Source organism: Penicillium maclennaniae, assembly GCF_028827695.1.
Source record: "Penicillium maclennaniae strain IBT 15551 chromosome Unknown utg000007l:1.0-4884863.0:1.0-4888362.0, whole genome shotgun sequence".
In the NCBI taxonomy this organism is placed as follows: Eukaryota; Fungi; Ascomycota; class Eurotiomycetes; order Eurotiales; family Aspergillaceae; genus Penicillium; species Penicillium maclennaniae.
In genome coordinates this window covers 4,109,042-4,129,134 of record NW_026623219.1, presented here as the reverse complement: position 1 = coordinate 4,129,134, position 20,093 = coordinate 4,109,042, and the positions used below count along the sequence as shown (strand labels likewise).

General features: G+C 52.6%; 12 protein-coding genes across 12 annotated transcripts; 4 read left to right on the top strand and 8 right to left on the bottom strand.

Annotated features, from left to right (window-relative positions):
• Positions 1–94: 94 nt before the first annotated feature.
• On the top strand, positions 95–782 carry N7477_008749 (CUE domain-containing protein; the record flags this gene model as incomplete). Its single annotated transcript, XM_056970412.1, has 2 exons — positions 95–373; positions 489–782. 2 exons carry the CDS (start codon positions 95–97, stop codon positions 780–782), a joined length of 573 nt encoding a protein of 190 aa, XP_056820444.1.
• Positions 783–1,092: 310 nt separating this feature from the next.
• On the bottom strand, positions 1,093–2,031 carry psf2 (DNA replication protein PSF2; the record flags this gene model as incomplete). The annotated part of the gene is made up of 3 exons (XM_056970411.1): positions 1,093–1,207; positions 1,273–1,865; positions 1,918–2,031. The coding sequence occupies 3 exons, from the start codon at positions 2,029–2,031 to the stop codon at positions 1,093–1,095; spliced, it is 822 nt and encodes a 273-aa protein (XP_056820443.1).
• A 218-nt stretch (positions 2,032–2,249) lies between these two features.
• Positions 2,250–4,212, top strand: alg10 (dolichyl-P-Glc:Glc(2)Man(9)GlcNAc(2)-PP-dolichol alpha-1,2- glucosyltransferase; the record flags this gene model as incomplete). Its single annotated transcript, XM_056970410.1, has 3 exons — positions 2,250–3,003; positions 3,063–3,200; positions 3,254–4,212. 3 exons carry the CDS (start codon positions 2,250–2,252, stop codon positions 4,210–4,212), a joined length of 1,851 nt encoding a protein of 616 aa, XP_056820442.1.
• Positions 4,213–4,650: 438 nt separating this feature from the next.
• On the top strand, positions 4,651–6,681 carry N7477_008746 (tyrosyl-DNA phosphodiesterase 1; the record flags this gene model as incomplete). The annotated part of the gene is made up of 3 exons (XM_056970409.1): positions 4,651–5,295; positions 5,354–5,466; positions 5,517–6,681. 3 exons carry the CDS (start codon positions 4,651–4,653, stop codon positions 6,679–6,681), a joined length of 1,923 nt encoding a protein of 640 aa, XP_056820441.1.
• Positions 6,682–6,940: 259 nt separating this feature from the next.
• Positions 6,941–7,457, bottom strand: N7477_008745 (uncharacterized protein; the record flags this gene model as incomplete). Its single annotated transcript, XM_056970408.1, has 2 exons — positions 6,941–7,060; positions 7,134–7,457. 2 exons carry the CDS (start codon positions 7,455–7,457, stop codon positions 6,941–6,943), a joined length of 444 nt encoding a protein of 147 aa, XP_056820440.1.
• A 377-nt stretch (positions 7,458–7,834) lies between these two features.
• On the bottom strand, positions 7,835–8,879 carry N7477_008744 (putative U-box domain protein; the record flags this gene model as incomplete). Its single annotated transcript, XM_056970407.1, has 3 exons — positions 7,835–8,068; positions 8,180–8,717; positions 8,797–8,879. 3 exons carry the CDS (start codon positions 8,877–8,879, stop codon positions 7,835–7,837), a joined length of 855 nt encoding a protein of 284 aa, XP_056820439.1.
• Positions 8,880–9,500: 621 nt separating this feature from the next.
• Positions 9,501–9,986, bottom strand: N7477_008743 (RpiB/LacA/LacB family sugar-phosphate isomerase; the record flags this gene model as incomplete). The annotated part of the gene is made up of 1 exon (XM_056970406.1): positions 9,501–9,986. The coding sequence occupies one exon, from the start codon at positions 9,984–9,986 to the stop codon at positions 9,501–9,503; it is 486 nt and encodes a 161-aa protein (XP_056820438.1).
• A 1,820-nt stretch (positions 9,987–11,806) lies between these two features.
• N7477_008742 (triose-phosphate isomerase) lies at positions 11,807–12,657 on the top strand (the record flags this gene model as incomplete). The annotated part of the gene is made up of 2 exons (XM_056970405.1): positions 11,807–11,996; positions 12,029–12,657. 2 exons carry the CDS (start codon positions 11,807–11,809, stop codon positions 12,655–12,657), a joined length of 819 nt encoding a protein of 272 aa, XP_056820437.1.
• A 769-nt stretch (positions 12,658–13,426) lies between these two features.
• N7477_008741 (dihydroorotate dehydrogenase 2) lies at positions 13,427–15,336 on the bottom strand (the record flags this gene model as incomplete). Its single annotated transcript, XM_056970404.1, has 3 exons — positions 13,427–14,512; positions 14,561–15,035; positions 15,218–15,336. The coding sequence occupies 3 exons, from the start codon at positions 15,334–15,336 to the stop codon at positions 13,427–13,429; spliced, it is 1,680 nt and encodes a 559-aa protein (XP_056820436.1).
• A 387-nt stretch (positions 15,337–15,723) lies between these two features.
• On the bottom strand, positions 15,724–16,888 carry N7477_008740 (uncharacterized protein; the record flags this gene model as incomplete). The annotated part of the gene is made up of 3 exons (XM_056970403.1): positions 15,724–16,446; positions 16,539–16,715; positions 16,793–16,888. The coding sequence occupies 3 exons, from the start codon at positions 16,886–16,888 to the stop codon at positions 15,724–15,726; spliced, it is 996 nt and encodes a 331-aa protein (XP_056820435.1).
• Positions 16,889–16,993: 105 nt separating this feature from the next.
• N7477_008739 (RNA polymerase II-associated Paf1) lies at positions 16,994–17,497 on the bottom strand (the record flags this gene model as incomplete). Its single annotated transcript, XM_056970402.1, has 1 exon — positions 16,994–17,497. The coding sequence occupies one exon, from the start codon at positions 17,495–17,497 to the stop codon at positions 16,994–16,996; it is 504 nt and encodes a 167-aa protein (XP_056820434.1).
• Positions 17,498–17,706: 209 nt separating this feature from the next.
• On the bottom strand, positions 17,707–20,067 carry N7477_008738 (putative chromatin remodeling complex subunit (Arp8); the record flags this gene model as incomplete). The annotated part of the gene is made up of 4 exons (XM_056970401.1): positions 17,707–19,332; positions 19,392–19,794; positions 19,873–19,951; positions 20,028–20,067. 4 exons carry the CDS (start codon positions 20,065–20,067, stop codon positions 17,707–17,709), a joined length of 2,148 nt encoding a protein of 715 aa, XP_056820433.1.
• Between the last annotated feature and the right edge of the window lie 26 nt (positions 20,068–20,093).

Genomic DNA, 20,093 nt, shown 5'->3' with positions numbered 1-20,093 from the left:
CCTCTTACCCGAGCCGGAATTGTCCCGCCTCCGCGATCCGACCTTGGCATCCCGAATCAACCCAACTGAACCCTGTCCGAATCCCGCCAGCGCAATGCATGACGACGAGCCTTCCTTGAATATACCATCCCTCCTGACTCTGGCCGTGGTATCCTTCTTTGTGCTCCGATGGTTCTTTAATCGCGACGATAGCCCCTCTGCTAGCGGCCGACCCCGCGGACGTGGGAATGTCGTCGATCCAGCCCAGGTGGAGCAAATCTTGCAGATGTTTCCTCAGCTGAGCACCCGTGAGATCATGTGGGATCTGCAGCGTAATGGCGGCAGTGTCGCGGCGACGACAGAGAGGATTTTGGCCGGGCGGGGCCTGGAAACTGTACGTGTTGCGGTGAACGCGGATGTTGCCTTCTGCGCCACATTACCGACTCTCATGGATATTATCATGGGAAACTTTATACCTAGAATTTGAACTGACTGATTGACCCTTGTAGCCGCCCCCATCATTCCAACCCCAGGTTGTGATTTCCACGAACAGCCCAGTCACGCATGCTACCTCGACCACTGCCTCGACCTCGAAGGCGGACGGGCAGGACTTGATATCACGTTATAATCTGAGCGCGAGGCTCGCAAGTGAGAACGCAGAGGCGATCTCAGCAGCGCCTTCCAAAAATGCCTGGTCCCAGAATAAAGAAGAGCGACAACGGCTTCTGCAGAAGCGCCGAGACGAGATGATCCTCGCGGCACGAAGAAAGATGATGCAAAAGGAGCAGGGCAAAGCTCAATAAATCAGTTAATATTCTTGACCCCTACTTCCGGCTTGTGGTGGACGGCAATATCCAGTAACCCGCTTGTCTGCGAGACGGTGCTCTCCCACTCCTGTCGCGCAGCGTTACTCCCCTTTGATTTGTATTAGAGCGCTCGCATCGTGGTGTTAGGTAAATTGGCATAGCTTTTGGTTATCACCTCTTGTCATGATCAGAAAAATAAAAACCGGGTATATAAGTCTATATACAGAACGTCGTTTGAGGCGTCGGTCTGCGTCACATATGCACCTTAACTCCGAAATTTCATACCAAAATGAGAAATACCAAGCGCCTAGAATTCCATGTAATCTTCATCTTCGTCATCTTGAGTGCCATCGTATCCACCATTCGCTCTCTGCTCTGCCATTTGTTCTCGTCGGGCTTGTTCTTTGGATGCGCCGATTTTGCTATGAAATTGTCAGCATGAGTGCTTCAAACCTGCCAGTATAGGGACCAGTCAATTGGAACATACCGTAGACCGTCAACTACGCCGGTTAAGAACCCTCGCTCTTCGCCAATCTCCATTGCACCAACACCTGTGAGCGCCACACCTCCTCCGCCTGTTGCCGCTGCATCCATTACATCCACACCAGATCTCATCTTAGCCATACGCACTTCACGAAGATCTTTCAGAAGCCGTCTGACCTGGTCCGGATCTACTAGATCGTCGCTCGCCGCATCAAGCAACATATTCCCGACCTCGACCCAGTGGAATGGTAAGGGCGGTACTTCATCCCTTGATATTGTAGTTTGCGCAACATTCTGAGGTAGGAATGGCGGCGCCGGGTAGTATTTGTCGCCATCTCTTGTATACTGCGGCCGAGCAACCGGCATGGCTCCATCTTGCAATTCCCGGATACTGGGCTGACCAGGCAGTCGAGGAGGTGGCGAGAAGGCGTTTTTGTAGTCCTGATGCTGGGATTCGATCTCGAGAAGGAGGCTTAGCGCTTCTGGGTGTAGCCAAGGCGGGGGCATAATATTCGCTCGGCGCTGGCGTTTGAGTAGCAGAGCGAGCCATAGAGGAAGGGATGCGCGTCGCGGCGGGACAAGAGGTTCGATAGGGCCCTGAGAAATACAATTAGTTTTTGCAACACCTTTGTAGCGCATGAAACCTTACCCCGAGTAACTCTAGGCCCTCGAGGCGCTGGCGAGGCACCACGGTCACCGTTTCCATCTCCGCCAGAAAGGCAATCTCCGTGGGCGTGATGCCCCGCGGCAGAGGGAAAGCCATTGACGCGCTTCGACGAAAATAAAGGATTGGAGTCACGTAGCCAATTTGTCTCGAAGATGTCGTCAACGCCCCATGTCGCGTGTCTGAATATGCGGAGTTTCAATTCGCGAATCGCGCCTGTCAATGCAGTGTTTGGCCTGTTTGCACCGGAGCTTGCCTACCTGTCGTCCTTCTCGAGCTGCTTTTTAAAACCTTGCCAGTTCGGTCTTGGAACAATAATGAGTTCATCTGAATCGCACCTCAGCCGTGCGGCGCGCTATGCCGTTCCGTTCGCCTTGGTCTTGATTCCTGTTTGGAGGGCCAAGGTTAACGCCGAAGTCCCCGAGCCGTATCTCGATGAGGTCTTCCATGTGCCTCAAGCTCAGGCGTACTGGGCTCACCATTGGACTCATTGGGATCCGAAACTTACTACTCCCCCAGGTCTTTATTTATGGTCGTATCTCCTCTGCGCCGTTCTCCTCGCTCTCCGTGGCTCTCCGACGAAGCTCGACACGGAAGCTCTGCGCACGACCAATGTCGCAACAACAGCCGTGTTTCTCCCGTGGAGACTCCAGACACTATCGGATGCTGTGCATAATGTGCGGAACTCCCGACAAATGGGTGCTTGGATCAGTCATACCGTGCTGAATATCTGTCTGTTTCCGCCGCTATTTTTTTTCTCCGGGCTATACTATACCGATATCCTTGCGCTTTTGGCTGTCGTCGAGGCATACAACTGGGATCTCAAGCGGGTATCTAGAAAAGGATACACTTTCGTCTCCACATTAGGATTCCTTGTATTTGGGCTTGCAGCGTTGCTTTGCCGCCAGACGAATATCTTTTGGGTGGCTGTTTTCCTGGGTGGACTGCAAGTTGTTCGGACAATTCGCAGCCACTCCAAGACACTCCAGTCGTCTGATTTACCCTCTATTGTTGAAGGCGGTATGCGGGGCCATATTCATGACCCGTTGGTCTCGGAGGCTTCCCTGGCAGGTATGTGATATTCTACTCGGTTCACAGTTGATCAATGCAAATGCTAATTTGTTATTTAGATTACTTCAAAGCTGCCATTTCCTTCGCGGTCTCAAGCTTGAGACATCCAATCACTGTTCTTGGATTCCTCCTTCCCCATATAATCATCCTGGGAGCATTTGGGGCATTTGTTCTCTGGAACGACGGCGTCGTTTTGGGTAAGCTCGTAAACCATCAGCACAATTATTTCAGACTGACACACCTGGAACAGGACATAAAGAGTTTCATACCGCCGGTATTCATTTGGCTCAAATGCTTTACATCTGGCCCTACTTTGTCTTCTTTTCCTGGCCGATCCTGATAATCCCCGCGCTTAACATTGTTCTTCCTCAGAGAGTTCTGCCAAAGTCTCTCAACTATGGGTTCCCTGAACAACAGAAGAAACTGCCCAGCATCCTTGCCTGTTTGATAGTCTTGCCGACTATGCTTGCGATCGTTCATTTCAACACGATTGTGCACCCCTTCACTCTGGCTGATAACCGTCATTATGTCTTCTATGTCTTCCGCCTCCTGCTTGGAGTCCACCCAGCCATCAAGTACGCCGCGGTCGTGGTCTACTTCCTGTGCGGATGGGCAGTGATCTCCGCCTTTGGGTTCTCAACCGTTCAGGCTCCACCTCGACTCCCTCAAGTCCCTGCCGCAAAGCCAGCTCCCGCCGTTGTGCCCACTGAGAAGGAGGTACCCGCGGAGACCAGAAAACAAATTCGAGCTAAGGCCAAGGCTGCACCCAAGAAAGGCAAGCAGCAGCTGGAGCAGAAGCCACAGCCACCCAAACCACAGGCCATATCGCCAGAGGCATTTGAACGGATGAGGGAGACTCTTGTCCAGCGGAAAGCACGAGAGAAAGAGACGCGAGTCAGTTTTGTGCTTGTTTGGTTCGCGGCTACTGCATTGTCTCTTGTGACAGCACCGCTTGTCGAGCCCCGCTACTTTATCATTCCTTGGGTGATGTGGCGCCTCCATCTGCCACCCTCGCCGACTCCCGCAGCACTCCGAAAGCGTTTCGCAGATGAGGGCGAGAAATTGCGCGCGGATGTGGCCACCAATCTTCCCAAGTTCCTCGAAACCGCATGGTTTATTCTCATCAATGTCGTTACTGGATACGTCTTCCTGTACAAGGGCTTCGAATGGCCTCAGGAGCCGGGCAAGATTCAACGGTTCATGTGGTGATTGTTGCGTCACCGAGCATGGCTCTTAGAAGTCATGCATGTACATTTAGTTCGAACACTGTATTTAATATTTATTCGTATCTCCTAGAGAGAACATTGTTGTTCACCAAAGTATCTATATCAATGTGAGGTGGAAGTAGCAGATTAGCGGGCGGCGGTCATACAGCCGGACCGAGACAATTTCAAGGAGCCGGAACAGGCGGCGATGACTTGCCCGTCCGGCTGTCTTTGAGTCTTTCAGATGAGTAAAGATCAAAAGAGGGTCTCACAACGACGTATATAGGGAAAGTCCTGGAAGAGACCAAGAAGGACTGGCGGAACAAAGTATTTGAGCTCACCTGCGTGATCTTCTCGGCCGCTGTACTTCGCCGTGCACCGCGCCAATCCTCTCATCTCGTCAATTCCCAAGTCCCAGACTCACGCGTCTCAACAACGCCGGATGCTTCTTAGATTGACTCGAGTACAGAATTGTATACCTCAGCTCGACACTTGGGTCACTCTCAGCTCACTCAAACCCAATCGCCAGCTTTCAGTCCCCACGCGACCCGTCACTTCGCTCGGGCAGCCTGGCCTCCGAGTTGGATCCCGACCGCTGGTGATGGAACGCCCATCCAAACGAGCAAGACTGTCTCCAGACCCAAGTAGAGCAGACGAGAACCATCAAGTTACGGCCTCGACACCCTTGGTTTCTTTACACAGGGCGATCACTCCGCCTCCCAGGTCCCGTTCCCGGCAATCACCAGGACTCAATACTGCATGTCCAGAGCTCAAAAATGACCAGATTCTTACCCAAGAACCGGAATTGACCGAGGCCATCTCCAAAAAGGCACCTCGAATTGTTCCATCTCCTGTCCAACTTAGTCACATCGAGGGTTTCCCTTCAACTAAGGCTTACAATGTCGACACGATCAGACTTCGTGACATTCTTGGGGATCCAATGATTCGCGAGTGCTGGAACTTCAACTACTTGTTTGACGTGGACTTTGTGATGAATCAATTTGACGAGGACGTTCGGAGTTTGGTGCAAGTCAAAGTCGTGCATGGGTCTTGGGAGAAGGAGGCTGCTAATCGAATCCGGGTGGAAGTAAGTCCTGTCTTTTCGTTTGAATCTCAGGTTTGTGTGCTAATTGAAATGATACTAGGAAGCATGCGCTCGATATCCAAATGTCGAACCTATCATAGCTTACATGCCCGAGCGGTTCGGGACGCATCATTCGAAGATGATGATTCTCTTGCGGCATGATGATCTTGCTCAGTGCGTGTATTAATGGTTGATGTACTACTTGTGTGTACTGACTTCATCAGAGTTGTCATACACACCGCAAACATGATCCGGGGAGACTGGACGAACATGACACAGGCTGTGTGGCGGTCCCCATTGCTCCCTCTTTCTCCAGCAGAATCTTCAACTTCTTCACATGCCCAATCAGCCATTGGTACTGGTCTACGTTTCAAGAGAGATCTACTCTCATACTTGAAGGCTTATGGGCCTAAAAAGACCGGTTCACTGGTTCAGCAACTTAATCGTCATGATTTCGGGTCTATTCGTGCAGCGCTTGTGGCAAGTGTTCCATCTAAGCAGGATTTTGGCATTCTCAACTCCGAGGTTGCTACTATATGGGGCTGGCCTGCTTTGAGAGATCTTATGAATCGTATACCTATAAAGAAGCATCCCAAGGAAGGAAAAGAAGGAAAAGACCAAAAGGGCTCGACGCCTCATATTGTCGCTCAAATCTCTTCCGTGGCCTCCCTCGGCCAGACAGATAAGTGGCTGAAGGAAGTCTTTTTTAGATCACTCGCGCCAGCCGCAAAGCCAAAACCCAAATACTCCATCATTTTCCCAACTCCAGACGAAATTCGGCGCTCGCTGGATGGCTACGGGTCTGGAGGATCAATTCATATGAAGATACAAAGCGCGCCACAGCAAAAACAACTGCAGTATATGCGTCCACATCTCTGTCACTGGGCAGGTGATAACCCGTCGAATACCAACATTGTCGATCTATCCGAAGACAGACCCCACAAGCGTGAAGCTGGTCGGGCTCGTGCCGCACCTCATATCAAAACCTATATCCGGTTTTCAGATGCAGAAACCATGGATACCATCGACTGGGCAATGGTGACTTCTGCAAATCTGTCCACACAGGCTTGGGGAGCTGCAACAAATGCGAACGGTGAAGTAAGAATTTCTAGCTGGGAGATTGGTATCGTTGTGTGGCCAGAGCTGTTCGCGGATGACCTTGCCTTTTCGGATCCCACATCAGAATCTTCCGCGTTGATGGTTCCCTGCTTCAAGCGCGATCGACCCAGCTCGGCTTCTGACACTCTAGGAAAGGAACCCTCCACCATTGTTGGATTCCGATTGCCATACGATCTCCCCCTCACACCATACAGCGCATCAGACGAGCCATGGTGTGCGACCAAGTCGCACGATCTTCCTGACTGGCAAGGTCTTTCTTGGGCCGTCTGAGAAAAATTCTCGCGATGACTATTGCACTGCTTCTATAGCCACTACTTCGACCTTTTTACGGGCACGCCCCAACAGTCAACTGACACAATTACCTCGGCATGATTCATATGTACAGGACATGGGCGTTCCATTCAGTCGTGATGCATCGCTTGATTTCTAAAGTCATAGCAATTCCATAGGATATTCCATCATTCCATCCGCAGTCGAGCTCTCATTCCACACTCGAACCATGTAGTCCACGCAGATATGAACCGGTCCTTTACTCATCGCGAAGACCGTACTTGCCAATGAACTCGTTGACCTTCTGGATGTAGAGAGCCTGAGCCTTCTGGTCGCTGTAGTGCTTGACCTTCTCCCACTCGCCGACGAGCTGCTTCTTCTGTGAAAAGAAAAAAACAATGCAATTAGCAAATCGAGACAGTCAAAGCAAAGGAAAAGAAATCGAAACATACCACCATGTCGAACATGCCAGGCTTCTCGGGGACGACGTTGTTGCCGATCTTGAAGTAAACCCAGAGATCCTTCTTCTCAAAGGGACCGGGAGCAGTCTTCAGCATCATGACCAGCTTGCCGGCAAAATCAAGACCCTGCTTGAGAGCGGCGATCTGGGCGTCGTCGGAGAGCTTCTCGGTCTCGCCCATGGCGAGAGCGGCCTCAACGGCGGCCTTGAGGGTGGCGGGGTCGATGCCGGAGGCAGCATTCTGCACCTCGGGGGTGAACTTGGCCTTGCTCTGGGCGGCCTCGAGGGCGGAAATGAAGTCGGTGATGTCAGACATTGTGAATGTGTGTTTTGTGAGAGAAAAGCTGGGGGGAAAGAAGAGCTTGGGGTTTGTTGAGGAGGGGCACGGGTGGGGTTGCTGACAGTGCACTCGCCAGTTGGTTAATAAGTATTAGTTTATGGCTATGGCGATGGCTAAAGTCTTTTATTTTATGGATACGATTATATGGATCAGCTTTGTTTTCTTTTTTGTTCCAGGGATGTCAAACCTGGGGCCGTATAAAGATTCAGATCATTGCTGTGCAACTGTATTCTATCAGTGATGCAGTTATAATACAAAAGGGACCCATGACGCCCATGCCAATGCAAGCCGACGCTGCATATCACTCGCCATGCACGGAAAATAGAAAATCAAATATATAGACTGAACCAGAATCACCAGTCCACCGCCCATCCATTCTTCTCCAAGAATTCCTCGCAAGCTGCTTTGAGCGCATAGTTGGGCCGCAAATCATTGACCGTCATCGAAACACGAGTAAGCGGATCAACACCCGATTTCTCCACGTATTTGACAATACCAAGGCGATCAAAGCTATTACCAGCTGGAGTCACAACAGGATCATGCATCACTTCGAATGTAATGCCATCAATCAACCAGTCAGGTACAATCTGCAAAAGTCATAGTCAGCGTCAACCTCACAACTCCAGAGCATCCCTTTCGAAAACACCAGAAAATATCATGGGGGAAATTAAAGGGGGAAAAAAAAAAGGGCGACGTACCCTTTCAGCAATCTCCCCTTTGGACGCAATCCGGTACATTTCCCTCAAATCAGCCATCTTCTTCTTCCCATCCTCCCGAATCGCCTTCTCATCCTCCCCAAACCCAATCTGTCCAATTTCCCCACGCTCCAATTGCGCCTGCAACTCCTTCACCGACCGCTCCACATCCGCCTCAATAAGCAATTCCACACTCTTCAACGTCTCATCCATCTCACGCAATCGCGCCGACTCTCGCGCAGCCCATAACTGCTGCTTCGCGCGCAGTACAATCTTGGATAGGTTCTCCGTCTGCGCGCTTTTCGCAGCGAGACTAGCCTGGTATGCGTCGATGGCGACATCATATGCTTCCTGTGGTCGTTGGAGACCAATCAGTGCTTGCGCAAGGTACCAGCTGCTTTTGAGGGATGTGGGGTTCTTCGGGCCATAGATGTTGATTGCGGCGCGGGCGTCATGTTCGACCTCGGACCATTTGGAGAGCTTGATTCGAGTGAGGGCGCGGTTTGTGAAGAACGTTGCGTCGTTGGGATCCTTTTGAATTCTGTGGTTTTTCTGCGTTAGGTTGGCGCATTTGAGGAAGGTGGTTTGGAGTTTGCGGAGTGGATAGTGGGAGGATTTACGCTTGTGAGTAGTAGTCTTCGGCACCTAGATAGTCGCCCTCCTTGTAGAGCTGGTTGCCCTTGGCTTTCAGCTCCGAAGCCATGACTGCAGATTTGTGTGAGAGGTGAAGTGTGGACTTTTGGAGTCGCTGATCAATCAGTTTCCCCAGGTGGGGCGGCCCACTGCAGCGATCAGGAACGAAGGGTCTTCGAGAAAAAGTACATGCAGATGAAGTGGAAGTAGGTAGATTCGATGACTTGTGTTGTATTTACAGATGAGTATTGATCTCTATTCCCGCTGTTCTTTGCCGAGAGGAAGTGCAGATGTATGAAGCAGAAGCATTGGAAGCTCATCGATCCCCGCGGAATGCATGACTCAGCAGGTTTCTATGTGGTCTCCGGGCTCTCCGCAAAAGTGCTTTGGCTGCTTCAAGTTCTACAGAAGGAATGGATGTGCAGGCTGCAAATGCTTTCATTGAACTATGTACAAGGATGAAGGGAAGAGTTTCTCTCGGATCCGAAGACCAGCTTCATCAGCAGGATTCAAACCTTCAATTCGTGGTATCGTGATGCGCTTTCAATAAATAACAGGAATGACCATTGCTGTCCATATAGTGCCGACAGATATGTTCAGGAGGTCGGGTCGGCGATGGACTATACCCACAGAGAGTATATTAACCCACAAGAAGTACGTCATGGTCTTCTTGCAACAGGGTCAAACCCATCTAAGCAGAGCCCGCGAACTGGGCCTCATAGTCCGAGATAGCCTGGACCTTCGCGGCCGAGGCACTCTTGGGGTCGAAGCGGTACTGGAGCCAGTCGACGACAAGTTTCTTGGCGAGCTCAACTCCGATCACACGCTGGCCCATGCAGAGGACCTGGGCGTCGTTGCTCAGAATGGAGCGCTCGACGGAGAAGGGATCGTGGGCAGTGACGGCGCGGATCCCGGGCACCTTGTTGGCGGCAATGGCAACACCGAGACCGGTGCCGCAGATGAAGAGACCACGGTCAGCCTTGCCCTCTTTGATGAGCTTGGCACCCTCAACAGCGGGGTGGGGGTAGGCGGTCTTGTCAGAAGCAGAGTTGACACCGACGTCGATGATGGATTCGACCAGAGGGTTCTTCTCGAGAAGAGCCTTGATGGCGTCCTTGTAGGGCACACCGGCCTCATCGCAGGCCATCACGAGACGGAGGGGCTTCAAGTCAGACATGATGGAAAACAAAAAAAACAGTGTATGAACGGAGAAGTCTATTTTATTTTTCTGTGAAAGGGGAATTGCAGTGAGTGATTCCTCAAGTTCGCTGAGGAGCAAGGGGGGTTCTTATACTCGTAGCATGTCGCATCGTGCATCGCCAGTCCAGCGCCTTTACCCATTAACCCATTAACCCATTACCCCATTACCCCGGGGGTGGAGACGGGAATGAAAGTAGACTCTAGTCCAGTGCATCCACTACACGATACATGGTACTCTTGTCTCCACGTACGACTTCAGACGCACTGCCCCGCTCATGCCGTCATGGAATAGAGATGGGGGATTATGAGTGGCCGTGCGTCTGATTGCTCCTCAACACTATACGATATCGTACATATCCCATACCCTGGCCTTACCACTCTATACTATAGATGTCCTGAAGCCCCTATGCTGAAGCCATCCATGTCATGGCACTGGTGGCTGCCGCCTAACTAATTGAGTGTGATCCGTGCTCGATACTTTCCCGATGCTCCGTGCCTCCAGAGAATTCATTCGGCAGACCTCCCTAGTCTGACCCTCGGCGCTAGGATACCTTCCCGCACAATGGAACGCCCGTGCGAGACAACGGTTCAATGAGGGGGTTTAAATGTGAGCGGAGTAGTCAATCGGCTCAGGACCCTAGGACCCAGGATGCTGATTGACTCTTTTCTTTTTTTTCGAGCGCCGGAGGCCGAATAATTCTGTCATCGTACCGAAGCCGTAAACCTGATCTGCTGTGGATCGGGGCACTACGGTAAAGTAGTGACTCCGTTGATTTCAGGCCTATCTTGGAGAGTCCACCTGGACTACCCGGAACTCTGCCTATTTGCTTGGACTGGTCGAATTAATTTACGGTAGGAGGAGCGAGTTGATCGATGCGGCCTGGATGCCTGAGACTCCGGATCTGGTACTGTAAGAAATGCTCCCCCCCACTGCGACTCCACTGTTGATGACGCCGTTGGTTACTTCGCGGTTATGAAAGCCACAACCCCCCCCCACTATGTATGAACCTACTCCGGATTCCACTCTCTGCTAATGGTGTCGTGTGGACTCCGGAGGGATGGCTACTATACTACCTCGTGGTGGGCGTAGACGTAGGCGTAGGCGTAGGTGTGAGCATCGTTCACCATTCATCGTTCATCGCTCGATACTCATGGTTGCCGAGCTCGGGACAGCCACATGCAAAGTAGCGACAAAGACTTCGAAGGCCCATCGGGAAGCGTCTTACTGTAGCGTGCAACCGGTTTCAGCTAATGTTTTCGTGCCTGAGATTAAACCGGGCACTGACCCTCCTCTCTCCTTATCATCGTTGCGAACCAGGTTTTTCTGCCTTTGAGCCTTTACCCCTTTCATACATCGACATCATTTTCTCGGCCATTTGGTCGCAATCTTGAGCCTTGAACCGCGAGGCTTTCTTGCATCCAGCCCCAATCCTCAGACTTGGTGACATCAGGCCTCCGATCCTCAGCCGTGCTCGATCCCCTCGGAAGTATTGTAGGGCCATCCCCCTCCCCTGGGCGCCATATCCGCTACTAATGCGTCCGCGGGATGCCCAGACAAACCAGACAACCAGACAACATATTTCACTCCCGATTGAGGCCACTTGTCTTATTTTCCTTCGAGTTTGAAGTGGAATATTTGGGACGAAGCGGGAGAAGTAGGCACCGAGGTATCCGATCCTGGTTGTCCGGGGACCCCATTGTATCCACGTATCCACATTTCTGTGAAACACTCCAACATCAACATCAACACGGAATACTCTACACTCAATTCACTCCGCAAGGACATAGACACCCGCCATGGCGCCTACGACCTACCCTGTGATTCCGGAGAAACTACTCCTCATCTCATTGAAGATGTATTTTACCCCAGAGCGCACCCTCAGCTACGTTCGCGGCCTCCTCGACCCCGCAAACGAGATCGTCCATCCCCAAAACCGCGAGAAGCTCTTGCTCGCTCTTATCCCAGACTTCCTGACCATCTGGCCATGTGCCGACATCATCAGAGAATTCGAGAACAAGCTCGCTGCCTCCGGGATCCCCACGTCGCCCCGCCATTCTTCCTCGGCGCCCAGGACTGCATGTGGGAAGAGTACGGTGCTTACACCGGCGAGGTATCACCAGCCGCAATCAAGTCTCTCGGCTGCTCCATCGTTGAATTGGGTCATGCTGAGCGCCGTGCCATCTTCGGCGAGACCGATGAGCAGACCGCGCGCAAGGCCGCTGCTACAAGTGCCCAGGGGATGATCCCCCTCGTCTGCGTCGGAGAAGTCACTGCCCCGGGAGCCGTGGCCTCGGAGGCGGTCGGGCAGGCCGTGTCCGAATGCGCAGTTCTTGTCCGAGCTGTGCTGGATGCTATCCCCGCCGATGCACCCGTCATCTTCGCCTACGAGCCCGTGTGGGCAATCGGTAAACCCAAGCCGGCGGGCGTCGACCACGTCGCCGCAGTCGTGGAGGGCATCCGCGGTGTCGTTGGGTCTCGTCCCGGCACGGCGCGAGTTCTCTACGGTGGCAGCGCGGGGCCCGGTCTCTGGGGCGCGGGCGGCCTGGGCAAAGCCGTCGATGGCATGTTCCTGGGCCGATTCGCGCACGAAATTGAAGGCGTACGCAAAGTCGTCCGCGAGGTGGAGGAGACATTGGGTGTCGCCTGATTGGAACAGCCCATAACCTGCAATCCTGCAATCCTGCAATCCTGCATACGTTTTAACCTTCATCTCAAATGCCACCGATTATACACACTGTGTATTGTGTTTCGCATCTTACACTATACGGTCATGGTTATACCCCCTAGGCTCATACCGTCCCCCGCCCCGCCACAACGGGTCTAGACAGCTGTTAAATGCGGGTCGAGTGAGGAAAAGGGGAACGACCCCCAACTTCTCGGGAAGCCTAACCTGGGGATCCCGGCTTTCGATGGAGTCCGTGGAGTACGGGAGAATGGAGAACTGGTGGGTTCATTTCTGTCCCCACCCCCTCGTCCCTGTCACGCGCCAAAGCTGTTTCGATCGGCATTTTTGCTTTGTGGCTTCTTGATTCGGCACTTTCCCCTGAATTCATCCGCGCGATGGATTCTCAATGCATCAAAAACTGGACCCGATGCCCCTATGTGCCCCTCAGTGGACGCGTTGTGGACTCAATTGCTATTCTTTGAACGGATGGAGTAATCCGAGTTTCTCGGGATGATTCACACCTTACGGTACTGCCTAAGTAGGCAAGAAAGTGGCTTAGAGCAAAGTCGTTTTCCGCCTTGGGTCGTGTCGGACGAGAAATGAAAGTTCCTGCTCCAGCGCCAGCTCAGCCCCGCTTCGAAACATGAATGAGTAAAAAATTTCATGCAAAACCCTTGTCTTGTTGCTATGTACAAAAAAAATCTATATAATCTATCCCTGTTTTTCTTTCTCACCATACATGCACACCGCTTCATTTCTTCTGCAGCTCCTCGCGCAGCTCCTGCTTAACCCGCGTCACGGTGCCAATACCGCCATACACAACGCCGGTGTACATCATCGCAACAGAGGCACCAGCGTCCAGAGCGGCGCGCGCCTGTTGGCCGGTAGTGATACCACCCGAAGCGAAAATCACCTTGCGCGGAGCATTAGCGGGGGTCTGCTCGCCTTGGGGCGCGTCAGTCTGAGACTGGGGTCCCTGGTCGAGGAGGGCGCGGTAACGGGCAACAAGGGCGACGGAGCGGTCAAAGAGCTGCGGGCCAGAGTAGCCGCCTGTCTCCTTCAAAGTCTGCTGTTCCTTCTCTGGAAGGATGAAGCCGTGGGGAAGAGGGTCGGGCCGGCGGTTGGTCGTATTGCCGACGATGACACCATCGACACCGGATTTCCAGACTGCTTCACAGATGCCAGAGATTTGCTCATCTGAGTCTTCATCCGGGCTGACCTTCACCATCACGTAGGGCTTGGTCTTGCGATCGACATTCTTGGCGGAGCTCACGACAGCAGTTAGGATGGCTGTCAATGGAGCGGCGGCTTGGAGGTCGCGCAGACCGGGGGTGTTGGGGCTGGAGACGTTCACGACGAGAATATCAGCGTAGCGGGCAACACGGTCAACACAGTAGACGTAGTCGCGCGCAATAGCATCAATATCTCCATCGGGGGTGAGCTTGTTCTTGGCCACCTGCACAGCAAGCAGCTTGCCGGGGACCAAACTACCCGGAGGAACATTGGCCTCGCCGTCTAGAACACGCTGGATGGACTCCTCGTGTTTGCCGAACCCAGCGGCGTAGGCAAAGTCAATCACACGCTGCTTGAGAACCTCGGCCATATGGTCGGCACCCTTGGAGTTGAGACCGTAACGATTGATCATGGCGCGCTGTGAGGGCAGGCGGAATACACGAGGCTTGGGGTTGCCATCTTGGGGCAGGGGCGTAGTACCGCCGACCTCGACAACGGCGGGACCAATTTCGAACAGCGGATCGGGGATCTCAGCATGCTTGTCCAGACCAGCGGAGATACCAATGGGGTTGGAGAGGGTGTATCCAAAGACCTTCACAGCAGCCTGTTAGCATTGGACGCGCGGACAGCGTCATCTCACGATGCAACATACCTCAGTAGACAAAGCACCATCACCATCCTGATTCCCGCGCTCACGAGGATGAAGACCATATTGATATAGAAGCTTCATCGCATCCACACCAGCATGATGCGCATCTTCGGCATCGGGGTAGATCATCCGAATCAGAGGCACAAGACCATACCGATGCACGCTAGCCCGAGTATCCGTGCCATAGATGTATCCCACCAACAGCACAACCGCCAACGAAGTACCATAGATTCCCTTCCGTGACTTACGACCAGCACGCTTAGGGATCTCTTTAACTTCCTTGGGAAGTTCCTTAGGAGCTTCCTTCACGACCTCGGCGGCCTTTCCTGGGGCGGATTCGGAGGCATATCGGACAGCGCCGCACCGTTCGGTCCGTGGCAGAAAGGCCGAGGCCGTTGACTCCAGCGGTAGGTAGGAAAGGCGCGGGCCCGGAGGCTGTTTCGCCAGGCGATAGATGCGGAACGGGATGTCATATTGCCTGTACAGTGCGTATGCGCTTAATTGGGCTGTCTCGAGTATGCGCGGCGTTGAACCTGGGTGAAGGGTTAGTTCCAGCGATTCCCGATCCCGGAATTGCGGTGCGACTAGTGCTTTAGCACTGTGGTGAAAGGTGACCACGCGTTCATTCCGGTCCATGCGGTGACTTGAGCTTGAACATACCTGAGACAATTGCAATTTGATCTGAGATTCTGGCTACGCAGCGCCCTTGCAGATCGAGATCGCGATAATCGCAGGACAGAATCGGGATCTTTTGCAGACGCAGGCGGTGAGCGGAACATCTTTGCTCAAATGGTCTATGCTACAGTACTTGAAAAATGACGACAGACTTGGGATCAAATCGTCAATGGCATCTCGAGGTGTTTTTTTGATCTTTTCGATAACATATCTGATCAATGTGCATGAAACATGAGGTCAAACAGCTGGAATTACCGCGTAATGGCGCTTCAGTGCAGACATTTGCCGTTCAAAATACATGTCGAGCTATAGTTCCAACGAGAGGTGAACAATGCGTAAAGATTTGTACTATTGGGAATTAATGAATTCTAAAGGTACATAACGCCTTTTTGTCTCGCTCACCAGACGCCAGGCTCCATAAGTACTCCGAATTTGTAATGTTCAAGAAAGGAATTTCACGCATGCGTCATTGTAAGAACCCCTTACGTGCTCTATTCATCGCTCATTTGAGCGTCCTCGTCAGCTGCAGCGGGCTGTTCTTCTTGCTCCTCAGCAGGAAGCTCGGGAGGAGGGGGAAGTGTACTGGCAAACTTCGGGTCGATGTTGGCGCGGTGCAGAGAGCGCTTGTACACCTCAGCCTCATCGGGGTCGCGAACGACAACCTGCATCTGGTCGATCTGGTCTTCCTGTGTCTGAGTTGCGTTGGGCGCCAGACCGGCCTGGGCAATTGTGCGGGCACGTTCAGGCTTCAGACGGGTCTTACCCAGAATGGGGTAGTAATAGGCGGCCGTCTGCTTGGTTTCGCCCTCGTTAGGCTTGAAGAGAGTCAGAGCGATGTCCCGCTGTTTTTGCTCGGTATTGAGAGACTGCATGCTCGTGGCATAGGTGCGAGCGCGGTCGTAGCGGTGGAATTTTTTCCCATCGGGTCCTTCGTGGGTGTAGAGGCTGTCGTCGTCACGGTCGGGGTCGTTGATGTTCATACTCTTGCGGATCTTCTTTGCATTCTCATGCTTCTCTGGCAAGAGGAGCTCGTAATCGAATGGAATAGGACCAGGGTCTGGGTAGACGCCGGGGTTGGCCTCGTATAGAGCCGTCTTCGAGGCGTGTTCTTGACAAATGCGCTCTTCAGGAGCACGTGGGTGAAGCAACGCGACTTCCATGCGCTTGTCACGCTTTCCAGCGATACCACCCACAGGCGCCTTGTCGAATTTGAACTGAACGTACCCACCGGGATCCGGGAAGCCCTCAAGATCAGGAAGCACGGGAAAGAAACCAACAGGCTTCAATTTAGGATTCTCGGGTGCACAGGGTTTGCCCACGCATCACTTTCGGCCTTTGTGGCGGCGAGGCCGCGAATTCGGCTCTCTGTATCTTCTCCAGTGTGCTTGCTCTCGGGGTACGCAATGTCGAAGCCCTTCTGAATGAACTTCTTGATGTGCCGCGGGTCGTCCACTGAAACCTTGTTCTTCTTACCGATACGGACCTGAGCTTTAACGGGGGCACCCGGTGCCGCCGCCCTCGCTCGACAGAGATGTGCTGCGTGCGACGAAGGAAACTAACATTCGTGTTTTTAGGGGCGGGGTTGCGAAGTTGATCAAGAGTCATCAGGAGGGGAAGATCTGCCTCATCAAGAGGTCCGGGGTGTTCGGGAGCCATAATAGCTATGATGAGTCCCCATTAGCGACCTTTCCTTCATTTCTGAATTAACAAACAGTGCTCACATACCACTTTCGTCTCCCAAGTGAAGACCCGGGAGACCGACTAGGTCAATGGCATACCGCCCTCGGCATCAACATCGACATTGGGTTCCTCGCGACGCGCCAGATTCGACGCAAAACCAGGAGTGAGGAAACGGCTTAGGCCTTCATGGGGAATGTCGAGGAACTTCGGGGGCATGTCAGGTGGAGGGAGGTCATTGCGGTAACGCAGTGACGCGATGTAATCCTGGTGGAAGCCGCCCGAAGACTGGCCCTCCTTGGACTTGGAAGACATATTGGCGTTCAGGTGAGAGTCACGCTTCCGAGAGTAGGTGTCAATTAGCTTTCTCGAGGTAGAGACAAAGCAGACAGAGCTTTGATCCGGTCGGATCACAAAGGTCGTTTGACTGATCGCTGATTTCAGAAAAACCAGGTACGATAAGAAATTCAGGAGAACCCCAAGGGGCAGGACGAGGGTTTCGATACAGAGCTTGGTCGCATCCGAGAATCGAGTCGGTCGTGCATTGCTAAAGATTCTGCCGAGCACGACCGCCTCCGTCGTTGACATGAGAGAGGAAGCAACCGGAGTAGAGATAATCCTTGGAAAGGGGATAATCCGAAGTATGAATGAAGTTTACAGGCAATAAACAAATTGTCACTCAATTGCGCGGGAAAATGATACAGACATTCGATTCATTCAACCAAAACCCGCCCATTATTCCTAAACACCCATTACGTAGCCAGAAAAAAAGGCATTCCGTCACAATAAACACCACCCTAGTAGGCCCACATACACTTGTAAGCCATCAGCCGGTGACCCAGCCGGTCATACTCGAGCTTTCCAATCCAACTATCATTCGTCCCACTTAGCTTGCCAAATATACTAGCCCCCTTCCATACAACGACTTGCGGGTCCATCTCTCGTGGCGGTACACCGATCATGATATCCTTTGCAAAGCCTGGGCGAAGCATTTGGAGCCGCTCTTCCAGATACAAGTTGAAGCCACTAGTTAAGCTGCCACCACCAACGATCATGATTCCGCCGATAAAGTCGCGCATCTTCTTCTCATCGGATCGGGCGGCGTGTGCAATCGAGGTCAGGATAGCATTGTCTAATGGGAAGATCGGCAAAATATCATTGCGATATTCGACCGAGGTACGAGCCGGTTGGGACGTCGGTGCAGGTACAGCAGGGGTGCTTCCACCTGCCTGTGGAGTGCCTGCAGCTTCTGGCGCTGGGGAGCCAGCAACAGATGAGCGGGGCGTGGCCTCCTGCTCCTGGATTCGTCCCAATGCACTGGGCTGTTGGGGTTTGCTGGGAGTGGGTTGGACGTCGGCGGTCGCTACTAGGGCCTCTCCATCGGCCTTTTCGCTGGGTGGAAGTGGAGGGGCGAGAGCAGTCATGATTTCGGACTGGGCTCCAGAGGTAGGGTCATTGTTTGACCCATCATATATGTCAACGGAAGGTTCAATCAACTTTCGACGCCCTTTGAGCTTGTCCTCGTTGTCAAATATAGTGGGTTCGAAAAAGCCCATGGGCGCCAGATGAACTTCGTCGAAAGCCTTGAAGGTGTGCTTCACGGTATCCTTACCTGATACTCGAAGGTGGAAGTCAAAGACTTGTGGGGAAACGCTGGCCTCGTTCATCGTGCAGATATTCTTTTTCAATTCCTCTGCCAGCAACCAATCGTACCGCCGCCACAGATCAATATCGGCATAGGGGAAGTGATCATGCAGCATCATCTTGATGAAGGTCTCGGTGACATCTCGACCACCCATTTTCAAGTTCACGCGTGAGTTCTCAACGCACATGCCCTCCTCTACGCAGCAGATTGATGTCTTTTCAGCACCAACATCCACCACACAGGCAGAGGTGAAGCCGGCACCGAACGTTGCCGCCAAACTTTCCTGGATGAAGCAAACCCGCGCAAAGGCAAATTCTCGCATCAACATTTCAAGCACCTGGTTGACATATGACTTCTCGTACAGATCAGGAATGACAAATACGCAGGAGTACTGGGGCCAGTCCTTCTTGCTGGCCAGACCCAATTGAGTCTTGATTGCATCTTCAAGGATGAGCGAAATGTCCAAAAACAACATTCTCTTGCTCTGGTAGTCCCTTTCATTGCACCAACCGTGTTTGATAGGCCAATAGAGCTTGTAGCGAGGATTTGAAGAGTCCGGCACCCTTAGCGCAGCTTGTCCGATGATGTACTCTGGCGGAGGATTGGACAGCTCTGTCCAGTCGACACGCAGTGGATCGTTGTGTTCCGAGATAATCTCAGGGTTCGTTCTTCGGTTATAGTTCACGACCATTTCCTTCGAGTTGGGCAGCATTCGACGCTTGTTCTGTCGCATGTGCACCTTGAGGTCTCCTGACATCCGATTGAAATGAGACGACCACTATATCCATATTTAGTTACTAGCAAGTTGCCTGTAGGATACGAAACCTTGAAACATACCTCCTCACCAAAGAGTTTCTCGGCCTCCTCGGGGGTGTCATCGTCTCGCTTCTGCCTTTTTGGTTTAGGTTCCTCTCGGTCTTCGCTTTCGCTAGTCTTCGACTTTCGCGCAATGACCATTGGTACTGTCTTCGGCAAGGCATCACTAGCCAATCCAATGCGCAGGTTCTGGCTGCCAATGTGAATGATAATGACCTTGGAGCCAACAGTCTCCGCCGGTACCTCTTCCGCGTCCTCCATATTGGCATCACCGTCCGCCTCTGCCTCGGCATCGCCACCTTCATTGGATTTAGCCATTGCGAGGGCGCGGTCTTTGTCCTTGGCGGATTTGGTCATTTTCGTCCTTGCCTCCTCATTCTGTAGTCTGAACGCCAGGTACTGGTCGTCTCTCTTGAGGTAGTCACTAAATTAAGGGCATAATAAGCATGGCTATCCTTCCCATAAACGCTTCAGGGTAGCAGAGGTAGATATGACCACTCACGTGTAGTAATTCTTCTGGTTAATAGCTGGGATCTGGGGCCAGCTGGAAAGCTCCATGTTATTATCCGTGCGCTCGAGACCTAATCGTTCAAGGTTAGACAATGATCGGCCCAATCGCATGGCAAATTTCATAACCAATTCATAGGAACGACATACCCTCATCACGAAGGGCCTTGCCCGACTTCTTGCCCACCATGTTGAAGGCGTGTGGGTATTCGTCCG